We start from the raw sequence: 26,321 nt of genomic DNA on the forward strand, positions 1-26,321 counted from the left end.
GATCTTATTAGGGAAATATATATTTTAATAAATTAAAATCTGCTCCCCGCTCCAGTCCTGTAAGACACCTCATATATATTCAATTCTTTTTTACATTTATCCTCTACTTGTTTAATGTGTGATCTCCATGTTAGTCGTGAATCAAACCACACCCCCAAAAAACTAAACTCTCAACTCTTTCCAGATTATTCCTATACAGTTTGTTGAATATATTTTTCTTTCCTGAAAAAAAACATCATTTTTGATTTTTTAGCAGAAAACTTAACACCTCGTTCCATTCCCCACTTTTCATCCTGATGTGTTCCTTCCTGTATTTTCTTAACTACATATTCCACATTTTTCCCACGTTTCCAAAGCTCCCCATCATCTGCAAACAATGATCTATTCATGTCATTCTGTGCATTATTAAATATATCATTTATGATAACAGGAAAAAAAACGTTATTACACTTCCTTGTGGCGTTACACGAAAAACATTGTATCATCGTGTGTTTGTTTGTTCAGGATCGGTCCAACAGCGCCAGTGAGGAAGAGCAGGGATGAAGATCCACAGCAAACCGTTAAAGAAACAAAAACACCACACAGTAGAAGACCACCATCATCCCTTCATCAGCACCAGAATAACTGCTCGTTCACACATTCATCATTAGCTTGTGAAGAAAGAGGGAATCTGTGCTGTACTGAGTCTTCAGAACCGGAAGAGATGCTCTTCAGACATCGTCATCTTTCTGACATTTAATATTAGACGTCGCTGTTTTAGAAGAGCAATATTTGTGATGGTCTGTCAAATGATCTCGTATAACCCCAGTGACCTGTCAGTTAATCGCACCAGTGTGTCATTAGCAGAACATTAGCATGTACAGTAGATGTAATAGATTAGAAGCAGCTGTTATAAGCTCATATGATTGTTGTTTTGTTCTACAGGCGGTGTGTGTGTGTGTGTGTGTGTGTGTGTGTGTGTGCGCTACGAGACCAGTTTTAAGGCCGTTAAACACACTGACCTGACGCTCACGCACTTGAGGAACAGGGTTCGGAGGGGTTTTGCAGACAGAAGCTCTCTGAAACACATGCACGGCGTTCTCGCAGGTTTTTTGCGCTGAATAACTCGAGTAAGACACAGTTTGCAGCTCTCTTTTGTCTGACACCCATTTCAGGCCTTGGACTCTCTGCTAGTGAGCTGATGATCTGAACCAGGTGTGTTTGATTAGGGAGACATGGAAATCAAAGCCCTGCGCTTGGGGACGCTGCAAACACACGGGAACAAAGCGTTCTCACAGTAACCGCGGATCCCGGCCTGCTCTCATCGCTTGTCCCTGAATCGTGTCGCTGCTCGCTTGTGTAACGCTGAAATATGCTGAACTCTGTTTCTGTCGCTCGTATTTGCTGGAAATTGTCAGCAGCTTTGATTGAAAATGGATGATGTCTGTTGATTTGTAACTGCTGGACGCTGTAGGAAAGAACGGTCCTGCGTGCGTCGAGCGTTGCTCTTCGTTGACGTTAAAGCAGGGCCTCTCAGCTCTGGCCCTAATCAAACACACCTGAACAAGCTAACCCGGGTGTTCAGGGTCACTAGAACACTACAGCAGCTGGGTCTGACGTGATCCGGAGGCCCAGAGCTGAGGAGTCCTGTGTTAAAGACGTCAGCTGCTGCTCATCATGTGTCTGGTGTTGTGACGGCTGATCTGCTCTGTTACTGTAGTAGATGAATCATATTACTCCTCAAGTTTCTCTTTTTTATGGCATGTGCTCTTACTGTAGTGAATGTATGTCTGTGCGTGTAGATGAAACCCAATAAACATCACAACCTCACCTCATTGTATTTATCTCTGATATACAGCATGAAACGCTCAAAGTCTGACATAATGTGGGTGATGTGGTCAGTGCTAGTACTAATCTTCAGGGGAAGTTGCTGAAGGTGGATCGATTTGGTGCTAAAAGTTGATAAATGATGTTGTGATGTCATTGCGTGATGACATCATCGCCTAACCATGACACAAAACAGTGTTTTACGTAGAATACACGAGATTACTCAAAAATATTTTAGTTATTTGTTCAAAAAAATATAAACTTTATTAACTTTGTAATTAATTATAAACAAAATATTTTTAAGTAACAAGTAACATCTTTATGATCAGATTTTTTACAACATTGAATTATTGAATATTTTATGTATTTTCTTATTAACTAGTAAAACTGTATATTCTGAACAATTACAGTTTAAAGCAGTGTACTGGTCGTTCGTTAGTGTGCTAGACAAAAGTCTGTAAAAATAGGACACAATGTTAATATGAAGGTACGATCCGTATTTATTTTTCACAGATGTCTTACCTGTGTTTTATATTCCACGTTGTATTTTGTGTTTTCAGGTTACAGGTTACAACTTAATGAATAACGTCCTGGCAGAAAATAACTAGTACCTTTTCAGTTTCTCCACATTTTTTCTTAGTGTACCTAACTGAACAACAATTATATATACAAGCTAATAACATGCTGTATCATAAATGTGCATATTTACTGACCAACTGGAACTAGCACCTTAATGCACATTTGATGTTTGCACTGTCAGGCATCTTTCTCCAGCTCTCTCTGACTGATGTGCTGCTTGGCTGGCTAGCTGTTCAGTGGTTTCCTCTTTTTGTGTAATTAAGATGAAAATATGTGCCTTTTTTATCATTTGAGTCACTTTACAGAAATTGCTAAAAGTTGCCAAAAACTTTTTTAAAATAGCTAAATTTGTTGCTAGGTGCTTTATGAAAAGAAGTTGCTAGGGTAGTCTGAAAAGTTGCTAAATCTAGCACCAAAATTGCTAAGTTGGCAACACTGGCGTGGTTTTCCAGCTGATCCTGAAGGTGTGGATGATGTGTGAGCCAGCCAGACTCAGTAAATCGTCTTGTAATGCTGGAACAGAGAACAAACCCTCCACAAACTGCTGTATTAAACTCTGAAGCACAGAATCCTCTAGAATGTCACTGTATGTTTAGAATTAAATTTCGACCTTGCAGGAATAGTGTGTGTAATATGTCCCAGGAACCACTAGGTGGCAGTAACGTTCACGAACAGTTTTAGAGTTCACTGCAGATTTCGAGGAAAAGTGATCATGTTTGGAGTCTTAAGTGTTTACATCTGAATGTGATCATGTTGCTCTCACAAAAACACTGAAGAGAAACCTAGACCACTGAAATCTGATTTTTTTTTTTGGCCAGGTGAAGTTAATATCATTGTCAAGTCAAGTCACCTTTATTTATATAGCGCTTTAAACAAAACAGATTGTGTCAAAGCAACTGAACAACATTAATTAGGAAAACAGTGTCAATAATGCAAAATCAAGGTTAAAGGCAGTTCATCATTGAATTCAATGATGACATCATGCAGCTCAGTTCAGTTTAAATAGTATCTATGCAATCATTTGCAGTCAAGTCAACGATATCGCTGTAAATGAAGTGTCCCCAACTAAGCAAGCCAGAGGTGACAGCGGCAAGGAACCAAAACTCCATCAGTGACAGAATGGAGAAAAAACCTTGGGAGAAACCAGGCTCAGTCGGGGGGCCAGTTCTCCTCTGACCAGACGAAACCAGCAGTTCAATTCCAGACTGCAGCAAAGTCAGATTGTGCAGAAGAATCATCTGTTTCCTGTGGTCTTGTCCCGGTGGTCGTCTGAGTCAAGGTCTTTACAGGGGATCTGTATCTGGGGCACTAGTCCTGGTCTCCGCTGTCTTTCAGGGCTGTAGAGGTCCTTTCTAGGTGCTGATCCACCATCTGGGCTGGATACATACTGGATCTGGTGGCTACGGTGACCTCGGAATAAGAGAGAAACAGACTAATATGAGCGTAGATGCCATTCTTCTAATGATGTAGCAAGTACATCGGGTGTTATGGGAAGTGATCCCGGTTCCGGTTTACCTAATTAATGCAGCCTAAAAATCCTTTAACGGATTTGGATATTAGAAGCGTATTAGTGTGTTATGTGTAAGCCAGGTTAAAGAGATGGGTCAGGAGACGGCCACCAAAACCACACACTCAGCAGATCACCAACCTCTCAAACTCACCTCCTCAGATGTCCACACTGCATTGAGCCGGATCAACGCACACAAGGCTGCCGGACGGCATTCCTGGACGTGTGCTTAGAGCATGTGCAGAGCAGCTTGCAGGGGTCTTCACAGACATTTTCAACCTGTCCCTCACCCAAGCAACTGTGCCAACATGTTTTAAGTCCACATCCATTGTGCCAGTCCCGAAACACTCCTCCCCGATGTGCCTGAATGACTATCGCCCCGAGGCACTCACACCCATCATTATGAAGTGCTTTGAGCGATTGGTCCTAGCACACCTCAAAGACTGCCTCCCATCCACACTGGACCCACATCAATTTGCCTACCGCAGAAATAGGAGCACAGAGGGTGCAGTATGCACAGTTACACTCACACACTTGGACAATAACAACACATATGTACGGATGTTGTTTGTTGACTTCAGCTCAGCATTTAACACTGTCATTCCCTCCAAGCTGACCACAAAACTTGGAGACCTGGACATTAACACCTCCCTCCTGCAACTGGATCATGGACTTTCTGACCAACAGACCTCAGCATGTTAGGTCAGGCCACACCTGCTCCTCCACCATCACACTTAACACCGGCGCACCACAGGGCTGTGTGCTGAGCCCATTCCTCTACTCCCTCTACAACCATGACTGCAAGCCTGTGCATGGATCCAACTCCATTATTAAGTTTGCAGACGACACCAAGGTGATTGGCATCATCAGTGACAACGATGAGACTGCCTACAGGGAAGAGGTACAGCACCTGGCTGCATGGTGCGCTGACAATAACCTGCTCCTTAACACCAGCAAGACAAATGAGCACATTGTGGACTTCAGGAAGTAGAAAAGAAGCACGCATGACCCCATCCACATTAACGGGATGGTTGTTGAACGTGTCTCCAGCTTCAAGTTCCTGGGAACCACCATCACGGAGGACCTGTCCTGGACCACAAACACCTCCAGCCTGGTCAAGAAGGCTCACCAACGCCTCTTCTTCCTCAGAACACTGAAGAAGAACCAGCTGTCTTCAGCCATAGTGGTGAACTTTTACCGGTGTGCGATCGAGAGCATCCTGACCAGCTGCATCACAGTCTGGTATGGGAACTGCACGGTGGCTGACCGCAAAGCACTGCAGAGGGTGGTGAAAACTGCCCAACGCATCACAGGGACACCACTTCCTGCTATTGAGGACATCCAGAGGAAACGCTGTCTACGTCGAGCTCACAGCATTCTTAAGGACTCCTCTCACCCTGACCATGGACTGTTTAACCTCCTGCCCTCCGGGAGGAGATTCAGGAGCCTCTGGACAAGGACCAGCAGATCCAGGAACAGCTTTTTCCCTACAGCAGTCTCCTTACTGAACTCTGCCCTCTGACACCCCCCCACACCATACACACAGACTCCTCCCCCACTTCATCACTACATCTGACCGATTTATTTATTATTATTTATTTACAACAAGCAAAAAAACAGTAAACTTGTTATTACTTGCACTACTGTCTGTTCATCCAGATACACTGAATAACCCATTTGCACACTGAAATATTTTCTATGCACTTTACTTTCCATTGCAATAGTGTAAATTATGTTCATATGTTCATAGTTCTGCCTATAGTGTACATACACTTTCACATATTCCATCTGTATAGTATGTTCATAGTACACCTATCTGTATATCATGCTGATAGTATTTAAAATGTAAAATCTGTAAATTATGTCCATAACACTTATCTGTATAGTTATTGTACATATTGTAGACCTTGTATATTCTGTACTTACTGCTTATTGCACTTCTGGTTAGATGCTAACTGCATTTCGTTGCCTTGTACCTTACATGTGCAGTGACAATAAAGTTGAATCTAATCTAGATTTAAACTGCAAGAGTGTGTCTGCCTCCAGAACAATGTTAGGTAGGTTATTTCAGAGTTTGGGCGCTAAATAGGAGAAGGATCTGCTGCCCGCAGTTGACTTTGATATTCTAGGTATTATCAAATTGCCAGAGTTTTGAGAACGCAGCGGACGTGGAGGACTATAATGTAACAAGAGCTCGTTCAAATACTGAGGTGCTAAACCATTCAGGGCTTTATAAGTAATAAGCAAGATTTTAAAAATCTATACGATGTTTGATAGGGAGCCAGTGCAGTGTTGACAGGACCGGGCTAATATGATCATACTTCCTGGTTCTAGTAAGAACTCTACCTGCTGCATTTTGGACTAACTGGAGTTTGTTTATTAAGCGTGCAGAACAACCACCCAATAGAGCATTACAATAATCTAACCTTGAGGTCATAAACATTGCTGCTGTTCATGTCACTAATGTTCTGAAGAGATGATGATGATGAGTTTGTGTGTATCTCTCCACATCTTAACACAGAAAGACATCAAATGCAGAGCTCATTTTCACCAACTCTTGTCCATAAACCACAAACACAGTGTGATTTCACCACAAACTGATTCCCAGTTTTGACTCATGACTTAATGTATTGTTTATCTGGAGCATCAGTAAATGTGTTCATCTTTTGTTATAGTTGTGTCTGAGTGCCTCATTGTCCTCAGTGTGAAAAGATGGATCTCATAATAATCATACGCTCACTGTTGGGAAGAGGTGAAATACAGAGATGATGCTGGAAAAGCAGAGAATGTGCAGGAGATGAACATCAGGCACATGAACAGCTATCACTAAACATGAACACAGTCGTGGATCATCCAGGTAATGACGCGCGGTATTACGGTTACAGGGTATGTAAAATTTAGAACAGATCATTTTATAAATAGAGTTATATTTGAATTGTCTTGTGGAGTAAATGTAAACATCTGTAATGTGAAATAGCTTATTCAGGACAGTACTAAATAACAAATAACATGTAATTTTCATGATCCCTTTTAAAATGATTAACATATTTCATATTCTGCAAGGGGCTGGTAATGAGCAGAGCTGTTTTGGTCTTCTTTGTGTACATCAGGGTCAATCTGAAGTGTCCCTCACGGGTTCCTGTTGAACTAGAGAAGTTTCTGCTGTAATCTTCAGCAGAGTCTGAGCTCGGTTCACAAAGGCTCTTTGTGAGGGGAGATATTCTGAGGCGAGGTTTCTCTCATTCCTGATGTCATCCAACAGACATTTCAGCATTCCTCCCATAGTTCAGAGAGTCTGTCATCATCCGTCTCTCTCTCTCTCACACACACACACACACACACACACACACACACACACCTGTCTGACCCTCGTGAAACTCCCTCTCTGCTTCACAAGCCTGGATCCTCATCACTTTAACCACATCAAACACTATTCAGTTCATTATAAAGTGCATATGATTGTTTTCAACTTTCAGGATATCACATTTGCAAACTAGTTTTCCTCTGCGCTGAAGAGTGATTTTAAATATGCAAAATAAGACAAGCGTTCCGCGTGTGGCTCCTGATATTCAGCGAGTAACTTCATCTGTAAATGGAGGCCTGCGGAGCTCGGAAACATCATTTCCCTGCATCTACAAATACAATGCAAATCATGTTGTCTCCGGTCGAGCCGGACGATCCCTAGAGACAGATCCCCTGCGAAGACCTGCTGGAATTAAACCACATCATGCTGGTTTGGTCTGGTCAGAGGAGAACTGACCCGGACTGAGCCTGGTTTCTCCCAAGGGTTTTTCTCCATTCTGTCACCTCTGGCTCGTTTAGTTGGGGACGCTTGACTGATGGCACAGACACTATCACATCACTGAATCAACTGCTGATAAACAGACTGTTTCTATTGTCCTCTTGCATTATCAGCGCACTAATTTCCTGTTTAACACTGTAAAACACATCAGTACTGTATAAAGCGCTGTACAAATAAAGGTGACTTGAATTGACGGCGTGTTTATATCTGTGAGACTGTTTCGGTTTTATGTTCTAGAATTTCATGTTTTATTGATGATATTGTAAACAGCAGATGATTATATTCTATGTAATATGATTCTGCTTAAGTTTATTCATGTCTGATCCTCATTTCTGGGAAATATTTTTGTTTTCAGTTAGAAATTTTGCAGTTCGATCAGTAATTGTCTCTTATTTTGAAGGAACAGGAACATTCTGAGTATTTGAGAGCTGGTTTCACAGCAAGGGCAGCGTGAGGTGAGGCCTTTTGGCCCCTGAGGGACCGATTCATGGACTCGGGGGTTTCAGGCACAATTCGGTCTCCTGCATTTATATACTGAGACTTATATCTGCCCTGGCCTCATGTAAATGATATTACCCCCCATCCATGTTAGATATGAGCTTTAAAAACCCCGATGAAGAAGGGCAGCGCGTGCTTGTCATGCAGGTGTATTTTTAGCAGGTGTGTAACACAGAGTCGAAGACTGATGCTCGGACACTGCTGTCATCATTTATGCTCTTATCTGCATGAGGAAGCGCTCCGTGTGTAAACTGCCATAATGATAAGACAATTAACCGCGAGGCCCCGCCCACAGCGCTGACGTACCTCATTTCAAATATCACACCACTGGCAGAGCCACGCCCCCGCACGGCTTCATTCAAAGGGCTGGGATTTGCCCCGGGAGTGCAGAACTGCCCCGTCACCGATCACAGGAGTGTGGGACAAGCGTCACAGCGATTCTCGGATAGTATTGAGCTCTTCTGTGACTGATATCGAGATCTGTGACTGATCAGAACAGCGCAGGTGATGGAGATTCGGATCGGCTTCTTCTGCTCGGTTCTTCTGCTGCACTGCGTCCACGGAACCCGTGAGTGTCGGTTTATAACTGAGATCTGCTTCTCTGTGTGTGATGAGCCTTGTTTCACAATTCAGCGGTTTCTTCCGTTCTTTATTTCTTCTTACTTGGGATTTTCCGACGTTGTTCAAACTCTCCCTGTTTTAGTTTTGCTCTGTGATTAAACGGCTGCTGTCTGTGGTTTTTGTCTCGGGTCTGTGTATATATACGGTGTTTATTAATGTTTATTAGACCCGGTGTCGGTGTTTTATTATTGTATCGCGCGTCGGTCTCTTTATTCTCGCTCCTCTGGCCGAATGAACGCGCCTCCTGATTGGCCGCCGCTGAAGCACCTGCTGTCGCTGATTGGCTGGACGCGCTAATCAGGGAGTTGAAATTCTGCGTCTGATTGGACTAGAATCAGCACCAGGTGTGTTCGACCTGAAGCGGCGCAGATCGATCGGTGTTTCACATCGAAGTATCGAACACTGTTGACTGATGAGATCCAGAGATGGTCCTGCTGCAGGTCATGAACTCGCGCAGGTCTGAATGCGGTTTTGTCGTGGAAACGCTGACCGGAAGTGAGTGGTTTGTCCAGTTCTTGACAGACACACACCTGATCCCGTCACGCTCAAGACATCAGTCACTGTTATTCTCGCGGGAGTTTGTTAAACATCAGTAAAACACACAAGCTGAGATTCAGCAGAGAATCAGAGCAGCTTCATGATTGTGTTTACACTGATGACGTGTTTGAGTGTTCAGTGACTCCGATCCCGATGATCTTCTGCTCTGATGCGGAGCTGTAGGAACACTGGGACATCTGCTTCTCATTCAGTGTTTGCTGTGAAACTGCTCATGCCCCGGGAGTGTTCACGGGGTGTGTGTGTGTGTGTGTGTGTGTGTGTGTGCACTTGGAGGGTTAAATGCAGAGCACACATTCCAAGTATGGAATTCCCATTCTTGGCCACACATCACGTCTGTCTGTCATCTACTGGAACAGAAGAGAGAGAGAGAGCAGTGATGTGCCCACACACACACACACACACACACACACACACCCATACCCCCCACATTGAATTAGAAATTGTTCGTAGAATTCTAGAATTTTATTTGTTCTACTTTTTAAACGTGTATATACATGCATGTTTTTGTTGCATATATATGTTCTAGGTTCAATGTAAACATTATGGTTTGACAATACATTGTAACAGTTGTCATGCCAATAAAGCACATATTGAATTGAGAGAGAGAGAGATCTGTTTTAGGGAGTGTAGCTTTCAAGATTCAAATAGCTTTATTGGCACGGTGAAAGGAATATTTATATGCCAAAGATTTAATAAAACTATACATACGATACAAATATATATAAAAATGTACAAAACACACACACAAAATAGATTTTTAAATATAACATGGCAACAGAAATGTGTGTGTGTGTGTGTGTGTGTATATATATATATCTCTTATAGTACTTGTAAAGGTGTCTATATAGTGCAGTGTGAAGGTAGTTCTCATGTTGGTTGTCCTCTCTCACACACACACACACACACACAATGGGCTTGTGTCACATCCTTTGTGTATTTGGGGAATTTTCAGCTTCATGGAGGAAAACCAGTTGAATTGTTTTAGTTGGTTAATGTGGTTTATATCGAGCACAAATATATAATAGTTTCTTAAAGACTGCAGCGTCAGATCAATCAGTTTCTCCTCCAAACATCATTCTGGATCTTTTCCATCCAGCTCCGCCTCCTCCATCTCTACTGTATCTTGATTATGCAAATGTTTCCATAGAGACCAGTGAGTAACTGGTGGTGTGATTATTAACTCCGCCTCTGCCATTGTCTTAAAGAGACACTACACACCCATCATCAAAGACACCGAATGTTTCTAATCAACAAATGCTTTGTGCAAAGATCAGCTCTCTCTCTCTCTCTCTCTCTCTCTCTCTCTCTCTCTCTCTCTCTCTCTCTCTCTCTCTCTCTCTCTTCTCCCTCTCTCTCTCTCTCTCTCTCTCTCTCTCTCTCTCTCTCTCTCTCTCTCTCTCTCTCTCTCTCTCTCTCTCTCTCTCTCACCCCCCCCCCCACACACACACACTCTCTCTCTTTCTCTCTCTCTCTGTCTGTGTCTCTCTCTAACACTGTCTCTCTCTCACTACTGACACACGTTAAACATTTGCCTTTATGGTTCTGTCAGATGTTTTATGAAAGTGCACAAGTTAATGTTTTAATTTTAAGGATGGGGACACACAGCAAGAATGTGACTGATGTGATCATGTGACAGTGAAGATGAGATGAGTGTGTAGAGCCTCGTGTGTGTGTGTGTGTGTGTTCGTCAGGTGCAGCCGTCTGCAGTCAGGATCAGTTCAGGTGTGCGAGCGGGAAGTGCATCACCAGCCGCTGGGTTTGTGACGAGACGGACGACTGCGGCGACGGGAGCGACGAGCTGCCACAGTCCTGCGGTGAGGCACACACTCCTCATTACTGCACCGCTGCTAAAAATAATGTTTACATTCATTATAGTTTCTTTTGCTTGATGAGATGATGGAGTGTGCGCTTGATAAACTCATGAAAGCTCAGATCTCATTATGCTAACGCTCACTCTCCGCTGCAGGCCAGAAGACGTGTTTGTTGGGTCAGTTCAGCTGCGGCGGGCGTCTCAATCAGTGCGTGTCCACCAGGTGGCGCTGCGACGGGAAGACTGACTGCGAGAATGGCGCAGACGAGCAGGGCTGCGGTAAATATAACCGTCTCAAGCTCACGTTTACTAGATGACACGTCTCATGTTCAGCTGTGCTTACGATGGTTTTGTTCTTGCGTTGTTTTAGTCCTGAAGAACTGCACGGACGAGGAGTTCCGCTGCCGCAGCGGTCAGTGCGTGTCGCTGGCGTTCGTGTGCGACTCTGAATCTGACTGTGAAGACGGCAGCGACGAGGGGTCCTGTCCTGTGCCCACCTGCAGCCCCGGATCCTTCCAGTGCAATAACTCTGTGTGTGTGCCGCGGCTCTGGGCCTGCGACGGTGACGCCGACTGCGCAGACGGCTCTGACGAGTGGCCACAGAACTGCCCAGGCGTCACGGGTCAGAAGCCGCAGACGGTCTGCCGCGATCACGAGTTCCTGTGCGCCAGCGGCGAGTGTGTCCACGGCAGCTGGAGGTGCGACGGAACCGGCGACTGCGCAGACGGCTCAGACGAGCACAACTGCAGTGAGTCCACGTGTGTTTGATGTGTTTGTGCAGAATGTGTCTGAGAGATCGTTCGCTCACGTCCTGTGTCTGTTGCAGCCGCGCCCACCTGCCGGCCGGATGAGTTCCTGTGTAACGACGGCAGCTGTGTCCCGGGAATGCGTCAGTGTGACGGGAATCCTGACTGCCGGGATCACAGCGATGAGACGGACTGCGTCACCGGTGAGCGTCACACACGCCAATGTGTTCAAGCTGCTGTCTGACCGTAACTGTCCGTCTGTCTGTCTGTCTGACCGTAACTGTCTGTCTGTGTCTGTGTCTGTCTGTCTGTAATGGTCTCTCTGTCTGTATCTGTCTGCAGTGAAGGCGTGTGCCGGGCCGGGCAGGTTTCAGTGTCGCAGCGGCGAGTGCATCAGTGCAGACCGCGTGTGTGACGGTCAGAGAGACTGCTCCGACTGGTCAGATGAGCCTCTCAAAGACTGCAGTGAGTTTCACTCTGTGTTCCTGCAACGGATGTCATCATTTACTCGCGCCGCTCCAAACCTGTAAGAGTTTCTTCTGCTGAACACAAAAGAAGAGATTCTGAAGAATGTTGGTAACCAAACAGTTGCTGGTCCACACAGACGTCCATGGTATGGAAAAAAATACATTATTAGTCACTGAGGACCTCATTCTTCAAAATCTCTTCTTTTGTGTTCAGCAGAAGAAAGAAACTCATGCAGGTTTGGAACGGCATGAGGATGAGTTAATGATGACAGAATGTTAATTTCTGGATGAACTAACCCTTTAAGTCCAGTGTAAATAGAGTGAATTGTATCCAGCTCTTCTAACGCTGTTGGTCAGCTGATGCTGCGTCACAGATTTTCCTCCAGCGTCCTCACTGATGTGATCGACTGTTGAACTCAGAAATCTGTTGAGACTGTCAGAGATGATCATGTGACTGTAACGGTGATCATGTGACGTGTGTGTTTCCTCTGCGCAGACACTAACGAGTGCCTCACGAACAACGGCGGCTGTTCCCACACGTGCAGCGACCTGAAGATGGGATACGAGTGTGTGTGTCCGGCCGGATTCCACCTGATCAACCGCACACACTGTGAAGGTGAGCTCCGTCCCCATGAGCGCAGTGCATGATGGGCCGTGAGTGTGTTTGGGCTCATCTCGAGTGTGTGTGTGTGTGTGTGTGTGTGTATAGACGTGGACGAGTGTGCAGACGCAGACAGATGCACTCAGATCTGCATAAACCTGCCGGGCAGCTTCAGGTGTGACTGTAAAGACGGGTTTGAGCTGGATCACATGACCAAAGACTGCAAAGCGGTAACAGGTGCGTGACTGAACAGAAACGACTGATCAGAGGGAATTATGGGTAACGGCTCTGAGTGTGAGATGATCTAAGCAGATGCATGTGTCGTCCCGCAGGGTCCGGTGCGTTCCTGCTCTTCAGCACGCGGAACGAGGTCAGGAAGATGGCGCTGGGCAGCCGGACGTACACGGCGCTGATCGGCCAGCAGAAGAACGTGGTGGCGCTGGACGTGGATGTTCACAACGACAGGATCTTCTGGTCTGACCTGAGCCTGCAGAAGATCTACAGGTGAGAGATGCTGACCGTGACTGATGGACCTCTGGCAGTGATGCAAGTTATGTAATCAGATTACTTTTTCAGATAACTGGTAAAGGAGCTCATTACTTTTTAAATGTACAATATCTGAGTTACTCTTTCAAATAAGTGAGGCCAGTTCTCCTGTGTACTCCCGACTGACCGCTGCGCTGTCCAGTCTCTGAGTGAGTGCAGAGACAGAGGTTCATTTCTCTTCTGGTGTGAGAGAGCCTTTACAGTTGCCAGAAATATAGCTTTTGTTTATTAAAAAACAAATTAGCAAGCCGAGCCCAGGTGACAAAAAGTAACGTAAAAGTAACACAATTAGTTACTTGTTTTATGGAGTAACGCAACATTGTAATGCATTACTTTTAAAAGTAACTTCCCCCAACACTGCTCACTGGTGTTGTTCTGATTAACTCTTTCACTGACCGCTGTCTCAGTGATCGCTCTGCTAGTTTCTACTCTGGAAATAAAATCATTTTAATCAGTATTTCGGCTCTGTTTATTTGCTGGTGTGATGCTGAATCAGCCCATCATGTGTCTCTGCGTGTGTTTATAGTATATCTGGCATGTGTTTGTGTCCTGCAGCGCCGCGGCCGCTGACCCCGCCCACCCCAGCACTGTGATTGACAGCGGGATCTCCCGCCCCGAGGGTCTGGCTGTGGACTGGATCCACGGAAACATCTACTGGACGGACAGCAAGCTACAAACCATCTCCGTGGCGACGGCAGACGGCAGCAAACGCAAGACGCTCATCAGCGAGGGCCTGCAGAAGCCGCGCGCGATCGTCGTCGACCCGCAGAACAAGTGAGTGTGTGCGGACGGGAGGAAGCGCGTGTGAAAGCGTTCGTACTGATTATTGATCTGTTGTTTCACGCCCCACAGTTTCATGTTCTGGACAGACTGGGGCGAGCCGGCGCGGATCGAGAAGAGTGGGCTGAACGGCGCGGACCGGACGGCTCTCGTCACGCAGGACATCGCCTGGCCCAACGGCATCACGCTCGGTGAGTCACACAGACGATGCGTGTGAACTCCGTGTGAGGTGTGTGCTGACGCGTGACGCTTTGTGTGCAGATGTGCTGAGCGGCCGGCTGTACTGGGTCGACTCGAAGCTGCACACGCTGTCCAGCATCGGCGTGAACGGAGACGGGCGGCACACGCTGATCCAGGACGAGCAGAAGCTGGGGCACCCGCTGGCGCTGGCCGTGTTCGAGGTGCGTGGCGCCGCCGCTGAGACGTGAGCATGTGTGAGGTTCATCCGGCGCTCATGCGTGTCTGTCTGTCCCACAGGAGAAGGTCTTCTGGGCCGACACGCACAGTAACAGCATCTGGAGCGCCAGCCGCGTGACTGGACGAGACTTCACCGCTCTGGCCGAACATCTGCATGGTCTTGAAGACATCGTGCTTTATCACAGTCTCACACAGCCTTCCGGTGAGAGCCACGGCGCTTCACGTGACTCGTTCAGAGCTCGCCGTGTTCAGTGTGTGTTTGATGCAGTATTGCGCTGTGTAGCTGTATCTCAGTCGGTGATCTGCGTGTTTGTTCCCGCAGGAAGGGACTGGTGCAGAGAAGGCGCCGGCTGTGAGTTCCTGTGTCTGCCGGCGCCGCAGATTAACACGCATTCGCCCAAATACACCTGCGCCTGCCCTGATCACATGACCCTGGCCGCAGACACCAGGACGTGTGTGTCAGGTGCGTTCAGACCCCATCTGGATTCACTCCATGTGGTTTCATCGAGACGCTCACCGACGGCTGTTTTTTGTGCAGGTGTGAACAGCACGGTGCCGAGCAGAACCGCACCCAGACGCTCCGGATCGAAGCCTGACCACCACACCACACAGACGGGCTCTCGGAGCGGTCAGTCCATCCTCCTGTCTGATGCACGTGCATTCACTCCCATCACACACTCAACGTCTGTCTGCCTCTTTACAGGAATTAATGAAGAACACGAGCCGGTTTCCAGCCCTTCCCAGCATCCCACAGTCCTGTACATCACCCTTCCGATCGGTCAGTAAACCTTCATTCTCATGATACACTCGAGTGGCTCACTGACCGATCGGCAGCGTGAGTGACCCTCTCTCTCTCTCTCTCTCTCTCTCTCTCTCTCTCTCTCTCAGTCGCCGTGTGTCTGCTGGTGGTCGGCAGCATGTTGCTATGGAGACACTGGCGGCAGAAGAACACCAACACCATCCACTTCACCAACCCAGTGTACCAGAAGAAGACCGACGACACGGTGCACATCTTCAGGAGCCCCAGTCTGGACGGATACTCGCATCCCTCGGTACGACACACACACACACACACACACACACACACACACACACACACACACACACACTCACACACACACACACACACACACTCTAACACACACACACACACACACACACACACACACACTCACACACTCTCACACACACTCACTCACACACACACACACACACACACTCACACTCACACACACACACACACTCACACAAACACACACATAGCAGACTGATGTTCAGCAGCGGCCAATCACACACACTCTCTCACACACACACACACACACACACTTAAAGCAGAACTGCACCGACTGATTCGTCGTGAGGCAGAAACGTGAGAAGTTTCTGATGGATTTGACTAGAACAGAAGCGTCAGAGTCATTTATCACACATTTGATTGATTGACTGAACCGGTGTGTGTAGATCCTGCTCAGACGGGAGTCTGTGAGAGACTGTGTTTGACGTGTGTGTCTCTGTGTGTCAGTGTCAGATGATCAGTGTGGATGAAGACGCAGCCTGACGCTCCTCCAGACGTTCCTCCAGAAGCTCAAGGTCACTTTAAATGCTGCTCAGCGAGCTGAAGGAAACGCTCGTCCTCATGTGCGAGACGATCCCAGGATCAGCCCTGGATTTAATCATGCCTGTATCATATAAGGAATGTAGAAACACACACACACACACACACACACACACACACTCCTGTCTAACGGACGTCATCACAGTGAAGAGCAGAAGATCTCAAGCAGAGACTCTTCAGGAGTCTGTGGCTTTGCTACAAACACAGCGCTGCTTTCATTTGTGATTCGTGAGCTTTTAAGATCCTCTTATTGAAGGTATTACCACTTTGTAATATTTAAAATGATCTTTGTAAATGTTTGTGATTATGTGGAGGGCAGACAGGTGTCTCTCTTCTTGCACTATGTTTGTTGAGGGTCACAGATTTTATTTATATTTCTCCTTCTCAGACACACTTGAACAATCTGTTTGACTTTGTTTTGATGAAGTGCTTGTATTTATGAATGATAGCGCATTAGTTCTGTTTCATTCTGCGGTTCGTGTGAAGTTCACTTCTGTAGACTGAATTCTGGGCCTTAAATCTGATCGTGCCTGTGTAATGTGTGAATATTCCACGATGCCTTCGACACGCGAGCGTGAATCCGTGCTCAGGGTCACGCGTCTGCACTGAGGTTCAGCTGACCTCTGACCTCACCCGTCCGTTAGAGTGGCGTGTTTACGTTCTGTTGTTGTGCACGCTTCGTTCATTACGAGGCTAGTGCAGATGTTATCTGAAGGATCGAGTGTTTTCACTGTAATCAGACGAATGAAGAATACTTGCCTTTATCACACCGTCTAAACCCAAGACTTTGTACGAAGAGCGCTCTTATTTATTGTGTAAATGTATGATTTTGGGTTTCTTGCTTTTATCTTTTAAATGTGTTGTTTATCAGATGCTATATAGAAACGTCGTCCAGAAATCGATGTGCACTACAGAGGAAATGAACCTGCGTCATTCAGGGACTTTTATACGTTTATGAAGGATGAAACACAAATGTGGTGTAAGTGAAGTCTTTGTTGATGCTTCATTTGAGGTCAGTTTTACTTTAGTGAAGATGGGATGAACCCGCTGGGGTTTTAATTCTTTATCTCAGGACTGATGGTCAGTCTGAATGAAATGACTCCCAAAGAAACAACTCAACTGTTTTTGACATTGTTTTTAAATAAATGCACATTTTGAAACCAGTGTGTTTGTGTTGATTTCTTGATGCTGTTCTGTTCTGTGTTGGTCTGAGATTCACTTTCACCCAGATATCAGATGTTTTATTGTGTATCAGGAGCAGGATGCTGATGATTCGCCTCCAGAGCCCTCCATTCATTGATCCATCCATCCATCCATTAATTCATTATTAAACACTGATCGTGGCGTCTGTTCACGTGCACTCGTCAATATCACGTGACTGAACTTCACTCTCGTTCCAGTATTAAATCACAGATTCCATCGTGTTCAGATGAATCAGAGGCGCTGAAGGACCGGAAGTCATCGCGAGGATCTGCAGTAACGTCTGGCATGTTGTCGAACCGGACACGAGACAGAGCTAATGATGCATGTGTGACACTCTTGAGATCTGGGTGTGGCAGTCAGCTTTTTTTTTAACTACACTTACGTGTTGATGGAACCATATTTATCTGTAGAACCAAGTTTATTCGTGGTTTTACTTTTGGAACCATAAATATAAATATAGTTTTTTCTGGAGGTAAATGTCTGTTTACTGGTTTACTCATAAATTATATTTTATGATATTTTATATAAATTAATATTGCTGCTCACTGATAATAACTGTTTGTGTTTCTGTGAGCTGGACAAGCTCCTCCAGAATCCACCCGACCATCCATCATAACACATCAAATCAAGCATCAATTTTAAGTTTAGGATCTAGCAAAGATTAGAATATCAGATCATAATCTGGCAAGGAATTAAAATTCAGCGCAGCTGCTTTTTCAAAGTGTCCGTCAAATGACCAGTCCATTCACATCAGTGTGTTTTCTGCTGAGGATCTCAGTGCGCAGGTGAATAATGAGGCCCTCCAATCAGCAGCTCGCAGCTTTAGAATATTCTCATTCTGATGATCTCATTGGTCAGGTCTCGCGCGATGGGGCGGGGTTTTAACCTCACACCACTGCAGTGATGCGGCAGGAGGGCGTGTCTTGTGTGTTGTCATGACGATGATAAACTGAGATCAAATTCCATGCAGATTTTGGCTGTTTCTCAACATGCGTTCTTTGCGTTCTTGGACTTGAGAAACAGATTTTGAGTCACTGGCTCTTCCTTTATGTTCTGTAATGTACGGTCTTATTATGATTCATGAATAGAGTCACTGGTTTCACCCACGTTTAGATTTTAATGCAGGGCTTTGTCTCAGTGAAGAAATACAAATGCAACAAAATTTAAAGTTATTAAAATGCTTTTTTTTTCTTTCTGTGATCCTGATCCAGTGTTGTTTAATATGCTCTTCTTGTCCAGTTTTGTATGAATCAGAAGCTGCTGTGGTGATGAACTGAAGGTGTTTTCACTGTAAGTGTGATGATGAGTTACTGTTGCACACGAAACATTTCATGTGTTTGTTACTGAATCCCACGAGATCAGATCAGATTTCCTTCCCAGAGGCAGCTGAAGTCTACAGAAACACACACACACACACACACACACACACACACACACACACACACACACACACACACAGCGAGGCTGTGATTCTGCGTGTAAAACCCTCATTTATAAAATATCTTTAATACACATGTTCAGTTTTCTCACAGCAGGAGCAGGAGGAGGATATTGTCAGTGATGAACAGTGCTGTTTTGTTGTTTCTCTGTCAGTGTGTTCGGGGTTAGAAAGCGTAATAATGGCGACTAAAGAAAACTAACAAATTAAAATTATTAAAATTATTATTATTATACATAAAAATAGAGAATTTGCCTATTTATTTAAGCGTTGAGAGGATCGACTCTGAACGCGGCTCGATGTTGCCCTCTACCGGGGATCCTCCGCGGTCACGTGGTCTCGGCACGCGTTTACCTGGCGCTGCGTGACGTCACCGCGCAGGAAAGGGAACTGGCGATCGAGGTGAGTCCATAAGGTCTCCGCTACACACAGGAATGCTACTGACCCTACTTTAAACTGGTTTGCCCTTTTCGAGACGGATCCGGTGATTTAAAAGCGTGGAGTATGTCTGCCTCAGCTGTGTTCGTGCTGGATCTGAAGGGGAAGGTAATCATGACTCTTAATGAACGACTTTATTGAAGATATTAGTAAATTAAATTCACCTGGTTTAATGACATGTGAAACACCTGCAAGCCGCTGTTTGTAATAATCTATGTTTAATAATTTCTACAGCTGTCTGCTTCAATCGACTGTAACAACAGCAGGCTTTAATGGAGAAATAGTGGTCAATTATTTAATGTCATATGGTAGTATTTAATTTCTCTTAAAAATGTTTTCCACTGGAACTGTTTTAATCCTGCTGACTGCTTAACAGACCGTGAATGAGCAGATGTCACTTCCTCTCCAGAGAGGAAGGAGTATTATTACAGATGACCCCATTAAAGTAGTGTCCAGAAATGGCGAGATCAAACATAATGACTCTGATGTAAATGCTGCGTGTATTTTCTAACTTGTCTTCTCATCAGGTGCTGATATGCCGCAACTACAAAGGCGATGTTGACATGTCAGAGATCGACCACTTCTTCACCCTGCTAGTGCAACAGGAAGAGGAGGGGCTTCTCTGCCCAGTGATGTCACACGGCAACGTCCACTTCCTGTGGATCAAACACAGCAATCTCTACTGTATCCTTTACATCACAAACCTGACCATCTGATTGTAAAAAGTTCTTCTAAGTAAGCAGTGCAAATTAGATGGTGTGGAATCCTGTCGAGTAATGATCTTCAAGAGAGCTGTTTAATGGTGTATCAGTCAGTAAACCTGTGTTTGTGACGCTTAACCTGCTGATAACTTCAGTGGTGGCCACAACCAACAAGAACTCCAATGCGTCTCTGGTCTACGCCTTCCTGTACAAGCTGGTGGAGGTGAGCGAGACGAGTCCTGGTCGTTCATTAACTACCGGGTTAATTCTTCAAGCGAGGTTTAGATTTTAACTGAATGCACTGAATCTGATGCTGAGAAACAAACGGGCTCCTCCCGTGCCGTGTGTTCAGGTGTTCACGGAGTACTTCAAGGAGCTGGAGGAGGAGAGCATTCAGGATAACTTCGTGGTGGTGTACGAGCTGCTGGACGAGCTCATGGACTTCGGTTTCCCGCAGACGACCGACAGCAAGATCCTTCAGGAGTAAGAAGACGCGTCCGCTTCACGCCATCGTCACGCCGAGGCTCTTCTCCTGACCCGTGTTTCTCTCTCAGGTACATCACGCAGCAGGGGAACAAGCTGGAGGTGGCCAAGACCAAAGTGCCCACCACCGTCACCAACGCCGTGTCCTGGAGATCCGAGGGCATCAGATACAAGAAGAACGAGGTCTTCATCGACGTGATCGAGTCCATTAACGTGCTGGTGAGTGACCGCTCCTCCGAGCAGCTGTTCTCCTGGAGTGTGTGTGTGTGTGTGTGTGTGTGTGTGTGTGTGTGTGTGTGTGTGCTGACGAGGTGTGTGTGCTGACGAGGTGTGTGTGTGTGTGTGCTGACGGCGTGTGTGTGTGTGTGCTGACGAGGTGTGTGTGTGTGTGGTGTGTGTGCTGACGGCGTGTGTGTGTGTGTGCTGATGAGGTGTGTGTGTGTGTGTGTGTGCTGATGAGGTGTGTGTGTGTGTGTGTGTGTGTGCTGATGAGGTGTGTGTGTGTGTGTGCTGACGAGGTGTGTGTGTGTGTGTGTGTGTGTGTGTGTGCTGATGAGGTGTGTGTGTGTGTGTGTGTGTGTGTGTGCTGACGGCGTGTGTGTGTGTGTGTGTGTGTGTGTGTGTGTGTGCTAATTATGTGTTTCTGCTTCTGCCTGTGTGTGTGCTGACGAGGTGTGTGTGTGTGTGTGTGTGGCTGCTGACGGCGTGTGTGTGTGTGTGCTGATGAGGTGTGTGTGTGTGTGTGTGTGTGCTGACGGCGTGTGTGTGTGTGCTGATGAGGTGTGTGTGTGTGTGTGTGTGCTGACGGCGTGTGTGTGTGTGCTGATGAGGTGTGTGTGTGTGTGTGTGTGTGTGTGTGTGTGTGTGTGTGTGTGTGTGTGTGCTGACGGCGTGTGTGTGTGTGTGTGTGTGTGCTGATGAGGTGTGTGTGTGTTTTGTTGTGTGTGTGTGTGTGCTGACGGCGTGTGTGTGTGTGCTGACGAGGTGTGTGTGTGTGTGTGTGTGTGCTGATGAGGTGTGTGTGTGCTGACGGCGTGTGTGTGTGCTGACGGCGTGTGTGTGTGTGTGTGTGTGCGCTGACGAGGTGTGTGTGTGTGTGTGCTGACGAGGGCGTGTGTGTGTGTGCTGACGAGGTGTGTGTGTGCTGACGAGGTGTGTGTGTGCTGACGAGGTGTGTGTGTGTGTGTGTGTGCTGACGAGGTGTGTGTGTGTGTGCTGACGAGGTGTGTGTGTGTGTGTGTGTGTCCTGACGGCGTGTGTGTGTGTGTGTGCTGATGAGGTGTGTGTGTGTGTGTGTGTGTGTGTGTCCTGACGGCGTGTGTGTGTGTGTGTGCTGATGAGGTGTGTGTGTGTGCTGATGAGGTGTGTGTGTGTGTGTGTGCTGACGAGGTGTGTGTGTGTGTGTGTGTGTGTGTGTGTGTGTGCTGACGAGGTGTGTGTGTGTGTGTGTGCTGACGAGGTGTGTGTGTGTGTGTGTGTGTGCTGACGAGGTGTGTGTGTGTGCTGACGAGGTGTGTGTGTGTGTGCTGACGGCGTGTGTGTGTGTGTGTGCTGACGAGGTGTGTGTGTGTGTGTGTGTGTGTGCTGACGAGGTGTGTGTGTGTGTGTGTGTGTCCTGACGGCGTGTGTGTGTGTGTGCTGATGAGGTGTGTGTGTGTGCTGATGAGGTGTGTGTGTGTGCTGACGAGGTGTGTGTGTGTGTGTGCTGACGAGGTGTGTGTGTGTGTGTGTGTGTGTGTGTGTGTGTGCGACGAGGTGTGTGTGTGTGTGTGCTGACGAGGTGTGTGTGTGTGTGTGTGTGTGCTGACGAGGTGTGTGTGTGTGCTGACGAGGTGTGTGTGTGTGCTGACGGCGTGTGTGTGTGTGTGCTGACGAGGTGTGTGTGTGTGTGTGTGTGCAGGTGAACGCTAACGGCAGCGTGATGAGCAGTGATATCGTGGGCAGCATCAAGCTCAAGACGATGCTCTCAGGGATGCCGGAGCTCCGGCTGGGCCTCAACGACCGCATGCTGTTCGCCCTCACCGGCCGTAAGAACCGACGATATCACGCTGTTTGAATGATGAACTGATGAAGAGGATTGTGCCGGACGAGGGTCGGTCCTGCTAATGTGTGTGTGTGTGTGTGTGTGTGTGTGGTGTGCGCAGGAGACAAAGGGAAGGCCGTGACTATGGAGGACGTGAAGTTTCATCAGTGTGTTCGTCTGTCGCGGTTCGAGAGCGACAGAACCATCTCCTTCATTCCGCCTGACGGAGAGTCTGAGCTCATGTCGTACCGGATCAACACACACGTAAGCGCCGGCCCGTACGAACACGTCTGTAACAGAACTACAGACACGAGCAGAGTGAATGATGGCTGAAGTCAGTTACCTTTTTTATTTTCTCGTTCCTCACAAGTAACGCCTGTAACCATAACGACAGATAACCACAGTAACGATGAAGACTTTGGAAAGCATCTGTTATTACTTTGTTTTTATCCTGTGCAGCATTTTGGGACATTTCTGCTGCTTTCAGCCTCTTAGGTTTTTTGTTTTAACCTCTGTCTCCCAAACACCTGTTTTATCTTCCTCTGCGGCCACAAAGTTGACCTGTTTTCTGCTGTTTTACACGGGAAAAAAAAAAGAACAACCGTCATACTTGTGACGTTACAGACAGCTGGTTCTGTTCCTACAGCACACAATAACTCGACTCTTGATAATTTGAGCTACTGAACGCCTTTATCTGTTCATGTGGCAGCTGATGTGTGTCAGAGTCTCTCGTTCACTTCTCAATCTCTGGTCTGCAGGTGAAGCCGCTCATTTGGATCGAGTCTGTTATTGAGAAGTTCTCTCACAGTCGGGTGGAGATCATGGTGAAGGTCTGTCAGCAAGTCTTTCTTCATTACTCCACACTGGAGACATTTCATGTATAAATCTACAGCTTTAGAGTCATTGTTCAGTATGTGTAGACTGATCTGATCCAGTCTCTCTCTCTCTCTGCATTTCAGGCTAAAGGGCAGTTTAAAAAGCAGTCCGTGGCCAATAATGTGGAGATCCGTGTGCCGGTGCCGAGCGATGCGGACTCTCCCAAGTTCAAAACCAGCACAGGTCACGCTAAATACGTTCCTGAGAAGAACCTGGTGGTGTGGAGCATTAAATCCTTCCCAGTAAGAAAGCAATTAAAGTGAAAAAAAAGTGAAGTGTCATGACCCATACTCAGAACTCCTGCTCTGTATTTAACCCATCCAAGTGCACACACACACCGTGAACACACATCCGGAGCAGTGAACACACACACACACACACACCGTGAACACACATCCGGAGCAGTACACACACACACACACACACACACACCGTGAACACACACCCGGAGCAGTGAACACACACACACACACCCAGAGCAGTGAACACACACACACACACACACACACCGTGAACACACACACACACACCGTGAACACACACACACACACCCGGAGCATTTATGCTGCTGCGCCCGGGGAGCAGTTGGGGGTTCGGTGCCTTGCTCAAGGACACCTCAGTCGTGGTATTGAAGAGACTTGAACCCCCAACCTTAGGGTTAGGAGTCAAACTCTCTAAACACTAGGCCAATGCCTAGAGAAACCATCTGTCCTGAGATGCTATCATTGATGTGTATCTGCCTCACACACTTTGTTCTGTGTTGAATCTGTAAATCTGAGCTCTGGTGTCGTGCACAGGGTGGAAAGGAGTTTCTGATGCGCGCTCACTTCGGTCTGCCGAGTGTCGAGAATCACGAGATGGAGGGAAGGCCTCCGATCACCGTCAAGTTTGAGATCCCGTATTTCACCGTGTCCGGCATACAGGTGACTTTACATGTGTTCACATTCACCATCACTCTGTTTACACTCGTGTCATCATGTTAAAGATCTGAAGTGAGAATGTGTGATCAGTTCTGCAACTCATGTCTAATCTATTCAATTCACTGAAAGGTACGATACATGAAGATCATCGAGAAGAGCGGCTATCAGGCGCTGCCGTGGGTCCGCTACATCACACAGAGCGGAGGTGAGCGCCGGTTCGCATAATTTTAACAAGGCAGGGATTTTTATACGGTTTATATTTGATTAACCATCACCATGTGAAACATGCATATTTTCAATCCTTTAAAGGGGTCCTATTATTCTCTTTTGCAAAGTCTTGATTCTTGAGTCTGGCACGAACAGCTCGAATAGTTCCTGTATCAAATGAAGGCCCGCCTTCTGATATACGAGATGAGCTGTGATTGGTTAGCTGGGCCAGTGTGTGCTGTGATTGGCTGCACTCGGCGCCTGGTCGGGAAATGTCACGCTCCTTATCATAGCCGCCTGCTGTGAGCTTGAGTTTAAATATTGCATCAAAATCAAATCAATTTGAGCACGAAAAAAACCCGGATGATTGTAACCACTCTAAGCTCGTCAATGCAAGCTCAATGAGTTCTAGGAGGGCTCACTAACGTGCTTTCGTCAACATGCGTAACCTTAACTTGTGCAAGGATTGGTGTGGCATCCAATAATATTTAAAAACTATTTTGAATTTTAACAACAAGAAAAACAGCTTTAATGTCTTTATCAAATGTGAAAAACAAAGAAAAAAAAACAGAGATAGACTGGGACAGCTAAGCCAACTCAACACAGTTGTCAGTTAAAAGTTCCCTCAGCGCAGATGAAGTGAGTAATGTAAGGGAGCAGTGTAATACAAATGAGATGTGTAATAATATAAGTAATGTTGTAAATGAGCAGTGTGATATAAGTGAGTTGTGTAAATAGTGATTTATGTGACTTCAGTTATTTTTTTATTAAACTGATTTTGAAGTAAAATGTTTTTTGGAAAACCTCATCCTGGCTTCAGTCTTAATTTGCTGCCGAATTGTTAATACGCATATAGAAACGTAAGGAGAGCAAGAGATTGATTGTTAGAGTCACTTTATTTTTAATTAATACTATAATAGTTCAGTTTCCTTTACATCTTGTAACTAGACGTTAATTTATCAGTTGAATGGGTGACGATCCTCATTAATCATGCAAACATTTGCCCCCCCCCCCAGACTGACTAAAGTTGAAAAAGTAAAATAGCATAATAGGATCCCTTTAAACAAGTGAAAGTGACGTGACATACAGCCAAGTGTGGTGACCCATACTCAGAATCGTGCTTTGGATTTAACCCATCCAGAGTGCACACACACACACACACACACACCGTGACAATATTGTTCCTGCCTTGCCCCATAATTACAACAGAACAAATTGCAAAAAAAAGAAAACACTAAGAATAGTCGACATCTATCCTCTCATTTATAAAAGAGTGTGCTGGCAGTGCAGCAGATCAGGAGATGATTGGGATTAATTATCATCATTTATTTATATCTGCATGTTTTCAGATTACCAGCTGAGGACAAACAGCTAGTGACCGCGCCTGAGAACTGCACAGCAAGACTTGGAGGAAGTTCATGAAATGTTTCTGTGTTTTAGTTGATTTTATCCTGTCAGAATTTCATTAGAAAAAAAGTTGAATGTAAGCAGACTCAGCATTTCAATAATAATGTACTTTCAAGTGCTTTTTGCACCAAATCGTGGAATATGTTGTCAATCATTTCTGTTTAATATTGCAATAAATTGAATATATTTGTTGTGAAATTACTGCTATATACCTGTTTATCATTTCTGATGACGTATACATGTGTGTCACGCGCGGCGGCCCTCTCTCTCTCTCT

At 46.0% G+C, this 26,321-nt stretch overlaps 3 protein-coding genes across 6 annotated transcripts in view; all 3 read left to right on the plus strand.

Annotated features, from left to right (window-relative positions):
• The window catches only part of LOC109059191 (transcription activator BRG1), a 20,317-nt gene extending 18,508 nt beyond the window's left edge, over positions 1 to 1,809 (plus strand). Inside the window, 1 exon segment of the mRNA XM_042757647.1 lies at positions 505 to 1,809. Within this exon segment, the coding sequence (XP_042613581.1) occupies positions 505 to 543 (39 nt within the window). The 3' untranslated portion in view covers positions 544 to 1,809.
• A 6,736-nt stretch (positions 1,810 to 8,545) lies between these two features.
• Positions 8,546 to 17,514, plus strand: LOC109091286 (low-density lipoprotein receptor-like). 3 transcript variants are annotated; one of them, XM_042757649.1, is made up of 18 exons: positions 8,546 to 8,760; positions 11,063 to 11,185; positions 11,338 to 11,460; positions 11,552 to 11,929; positions 12,008 to 12,130; positions 12,270 to 12,392; positions 12,891 to 13,010; positions 13,104 to 13,232; positions 13,328 to 13,499; positions 14,097 to 14,315; positions 14,394 to 14,512; positions 14,583 to 14,722; positions 14,799 to 14,940; positions 15,061 to 15,201; positions 15,277 to 15,366; positions 15,442 to 15,516; positions 15,627 to 15,790; positions 16,258 to 17,514. In XM_042757649.1, exons 1-18 carry the CDS (start codon positions 8,700 to 8,702, stop codon positions 16,291 to 16,293), a joined length of 2,478 nt encoding a protein of 825 aa, XP_042613583.1. In that variant the 5' UTR covers positions 8,546 to 8,699; the 3' UTR covers positions 16,294 to 17,514. The 3 variants fall into 3 exon arrangements, with proteins under 3 accessions (XP_042613583.1, XP_042613584.1, XP_042613582.1); XM_042757648.1 differs by lacking the exon at positions 8,546 to 8,760 and adding an exon at positions 8,812 to 9,308; XM_042757650.1 differs by lacking the exons at positions 8,546 to 8,760; positions 12,270 to 12,392 and adding an exon at positions 8,810 to 9,308.
• A 1,847-nt stretch (positions 17,515 to 19,361) lies between these two features.
• ap1m2 (adaptor related protein complex 1 subunit mu 2) lies at positions 19,362 to 26,247 on the plus strand. Of its 2 annotated transcripts, none has more exons than XM_042757653.1 (12): positions 19,362 to 19,537; positions 19,957 to 20,113; positions 20,286 to 20,353; positions 20,483 to 20,613; positions 20,685 to 20,832; positions 22,514 to 22,640; positions 22,758 to 22,900; positions 23,395 to 23,466; positions 23,596 to 23,754; positions 24,310 to 24,435; positions 24,562 to 24,637; positions 25,989 to 26,247. In XM_042757653.1, exons 1-12 carry the CDS (start codon positions 19,496 to 19,498, stop codon positions 26,012 to 26,014), a joined length of 1,275 nt encoding a protein of 424 aa, XP_042613587.1. In that variant the 5' UTR covers positions 19,362 to 19,495; the 3' UTR covers positions 26,015 to 26,247. The 2 variants fall into 2 exon arrangements, with proteins under 2 accessions (XP_042613587.1, XP_042613585.1); XM_042757651.1 differs by lacking the exon at positions 19,362 to 19,537 and adding an exon at positions 19,747 to 19,874.
• The last annotated feature ends 74 nt before the right edge of the window (positions 26,248 to 26,321 follow it).

This window comes from Cyprinus carpio, chromosome A6 (genome assembly GCF_018340385.1).
Source record: "Cyprinus carpio isolate SPL01 chromosome A6, ASM1834038v1, whole genome shotgun sequence".
NCBI lineage: Eukaryota > Metazoa > Chordata > Actinopteri > Cypriniformes > Cyprinidae > Cyprinus > Cyprinus carpio.

Excerpts from the sequence above, each read along its gene's own strand:
- LOC109091286 (XM_042757648.1), top strand. The coding sequence starts at position 9,239 with ATGGTCCTGCTGCAGGTCATGAACTCGCGCAGGTCTGAATGCGGTTTT. Across the intron at positions 13,233-13,327 it reads AGACTGCAAAGCGGTAACAG|GGTCCGGTGCGTTCCTGCTC; the intron begins GTGCGTGACTGA and ends GTCGTCCCGCAG. Across the intron at positions 13,500-14,096 it reads AGCCTGCAGAAGATCTACAG|CGCCGCGGCCGCTGACCCCG; the intron begins GTGAGAGATGCT and ends TGTGTCCTGCAG.
- ap1m2 (XM_042757651.1), top strand. The coding sequence starts at position 19,821 with ATGTCACTTCCTCTCCAGAGAGGAAGGAGTATTATTACAGATGACCCC. Across the intron at positions 22,901-23,394 it reads CGTACCGGATCAACACACAC|GTGAAGCCGCTCATTTGGAT; the intron begins GTAAGCGCCGGC and ends TCTGGTCTGCAG. Across the intron at positions 24,436-24,561 it reads TCACCGTGTCCGGCATACAG|GTACGATACATGAAGATCAT; the intron begins GTGACTTTACAT and ends ATTCACTGAAAG.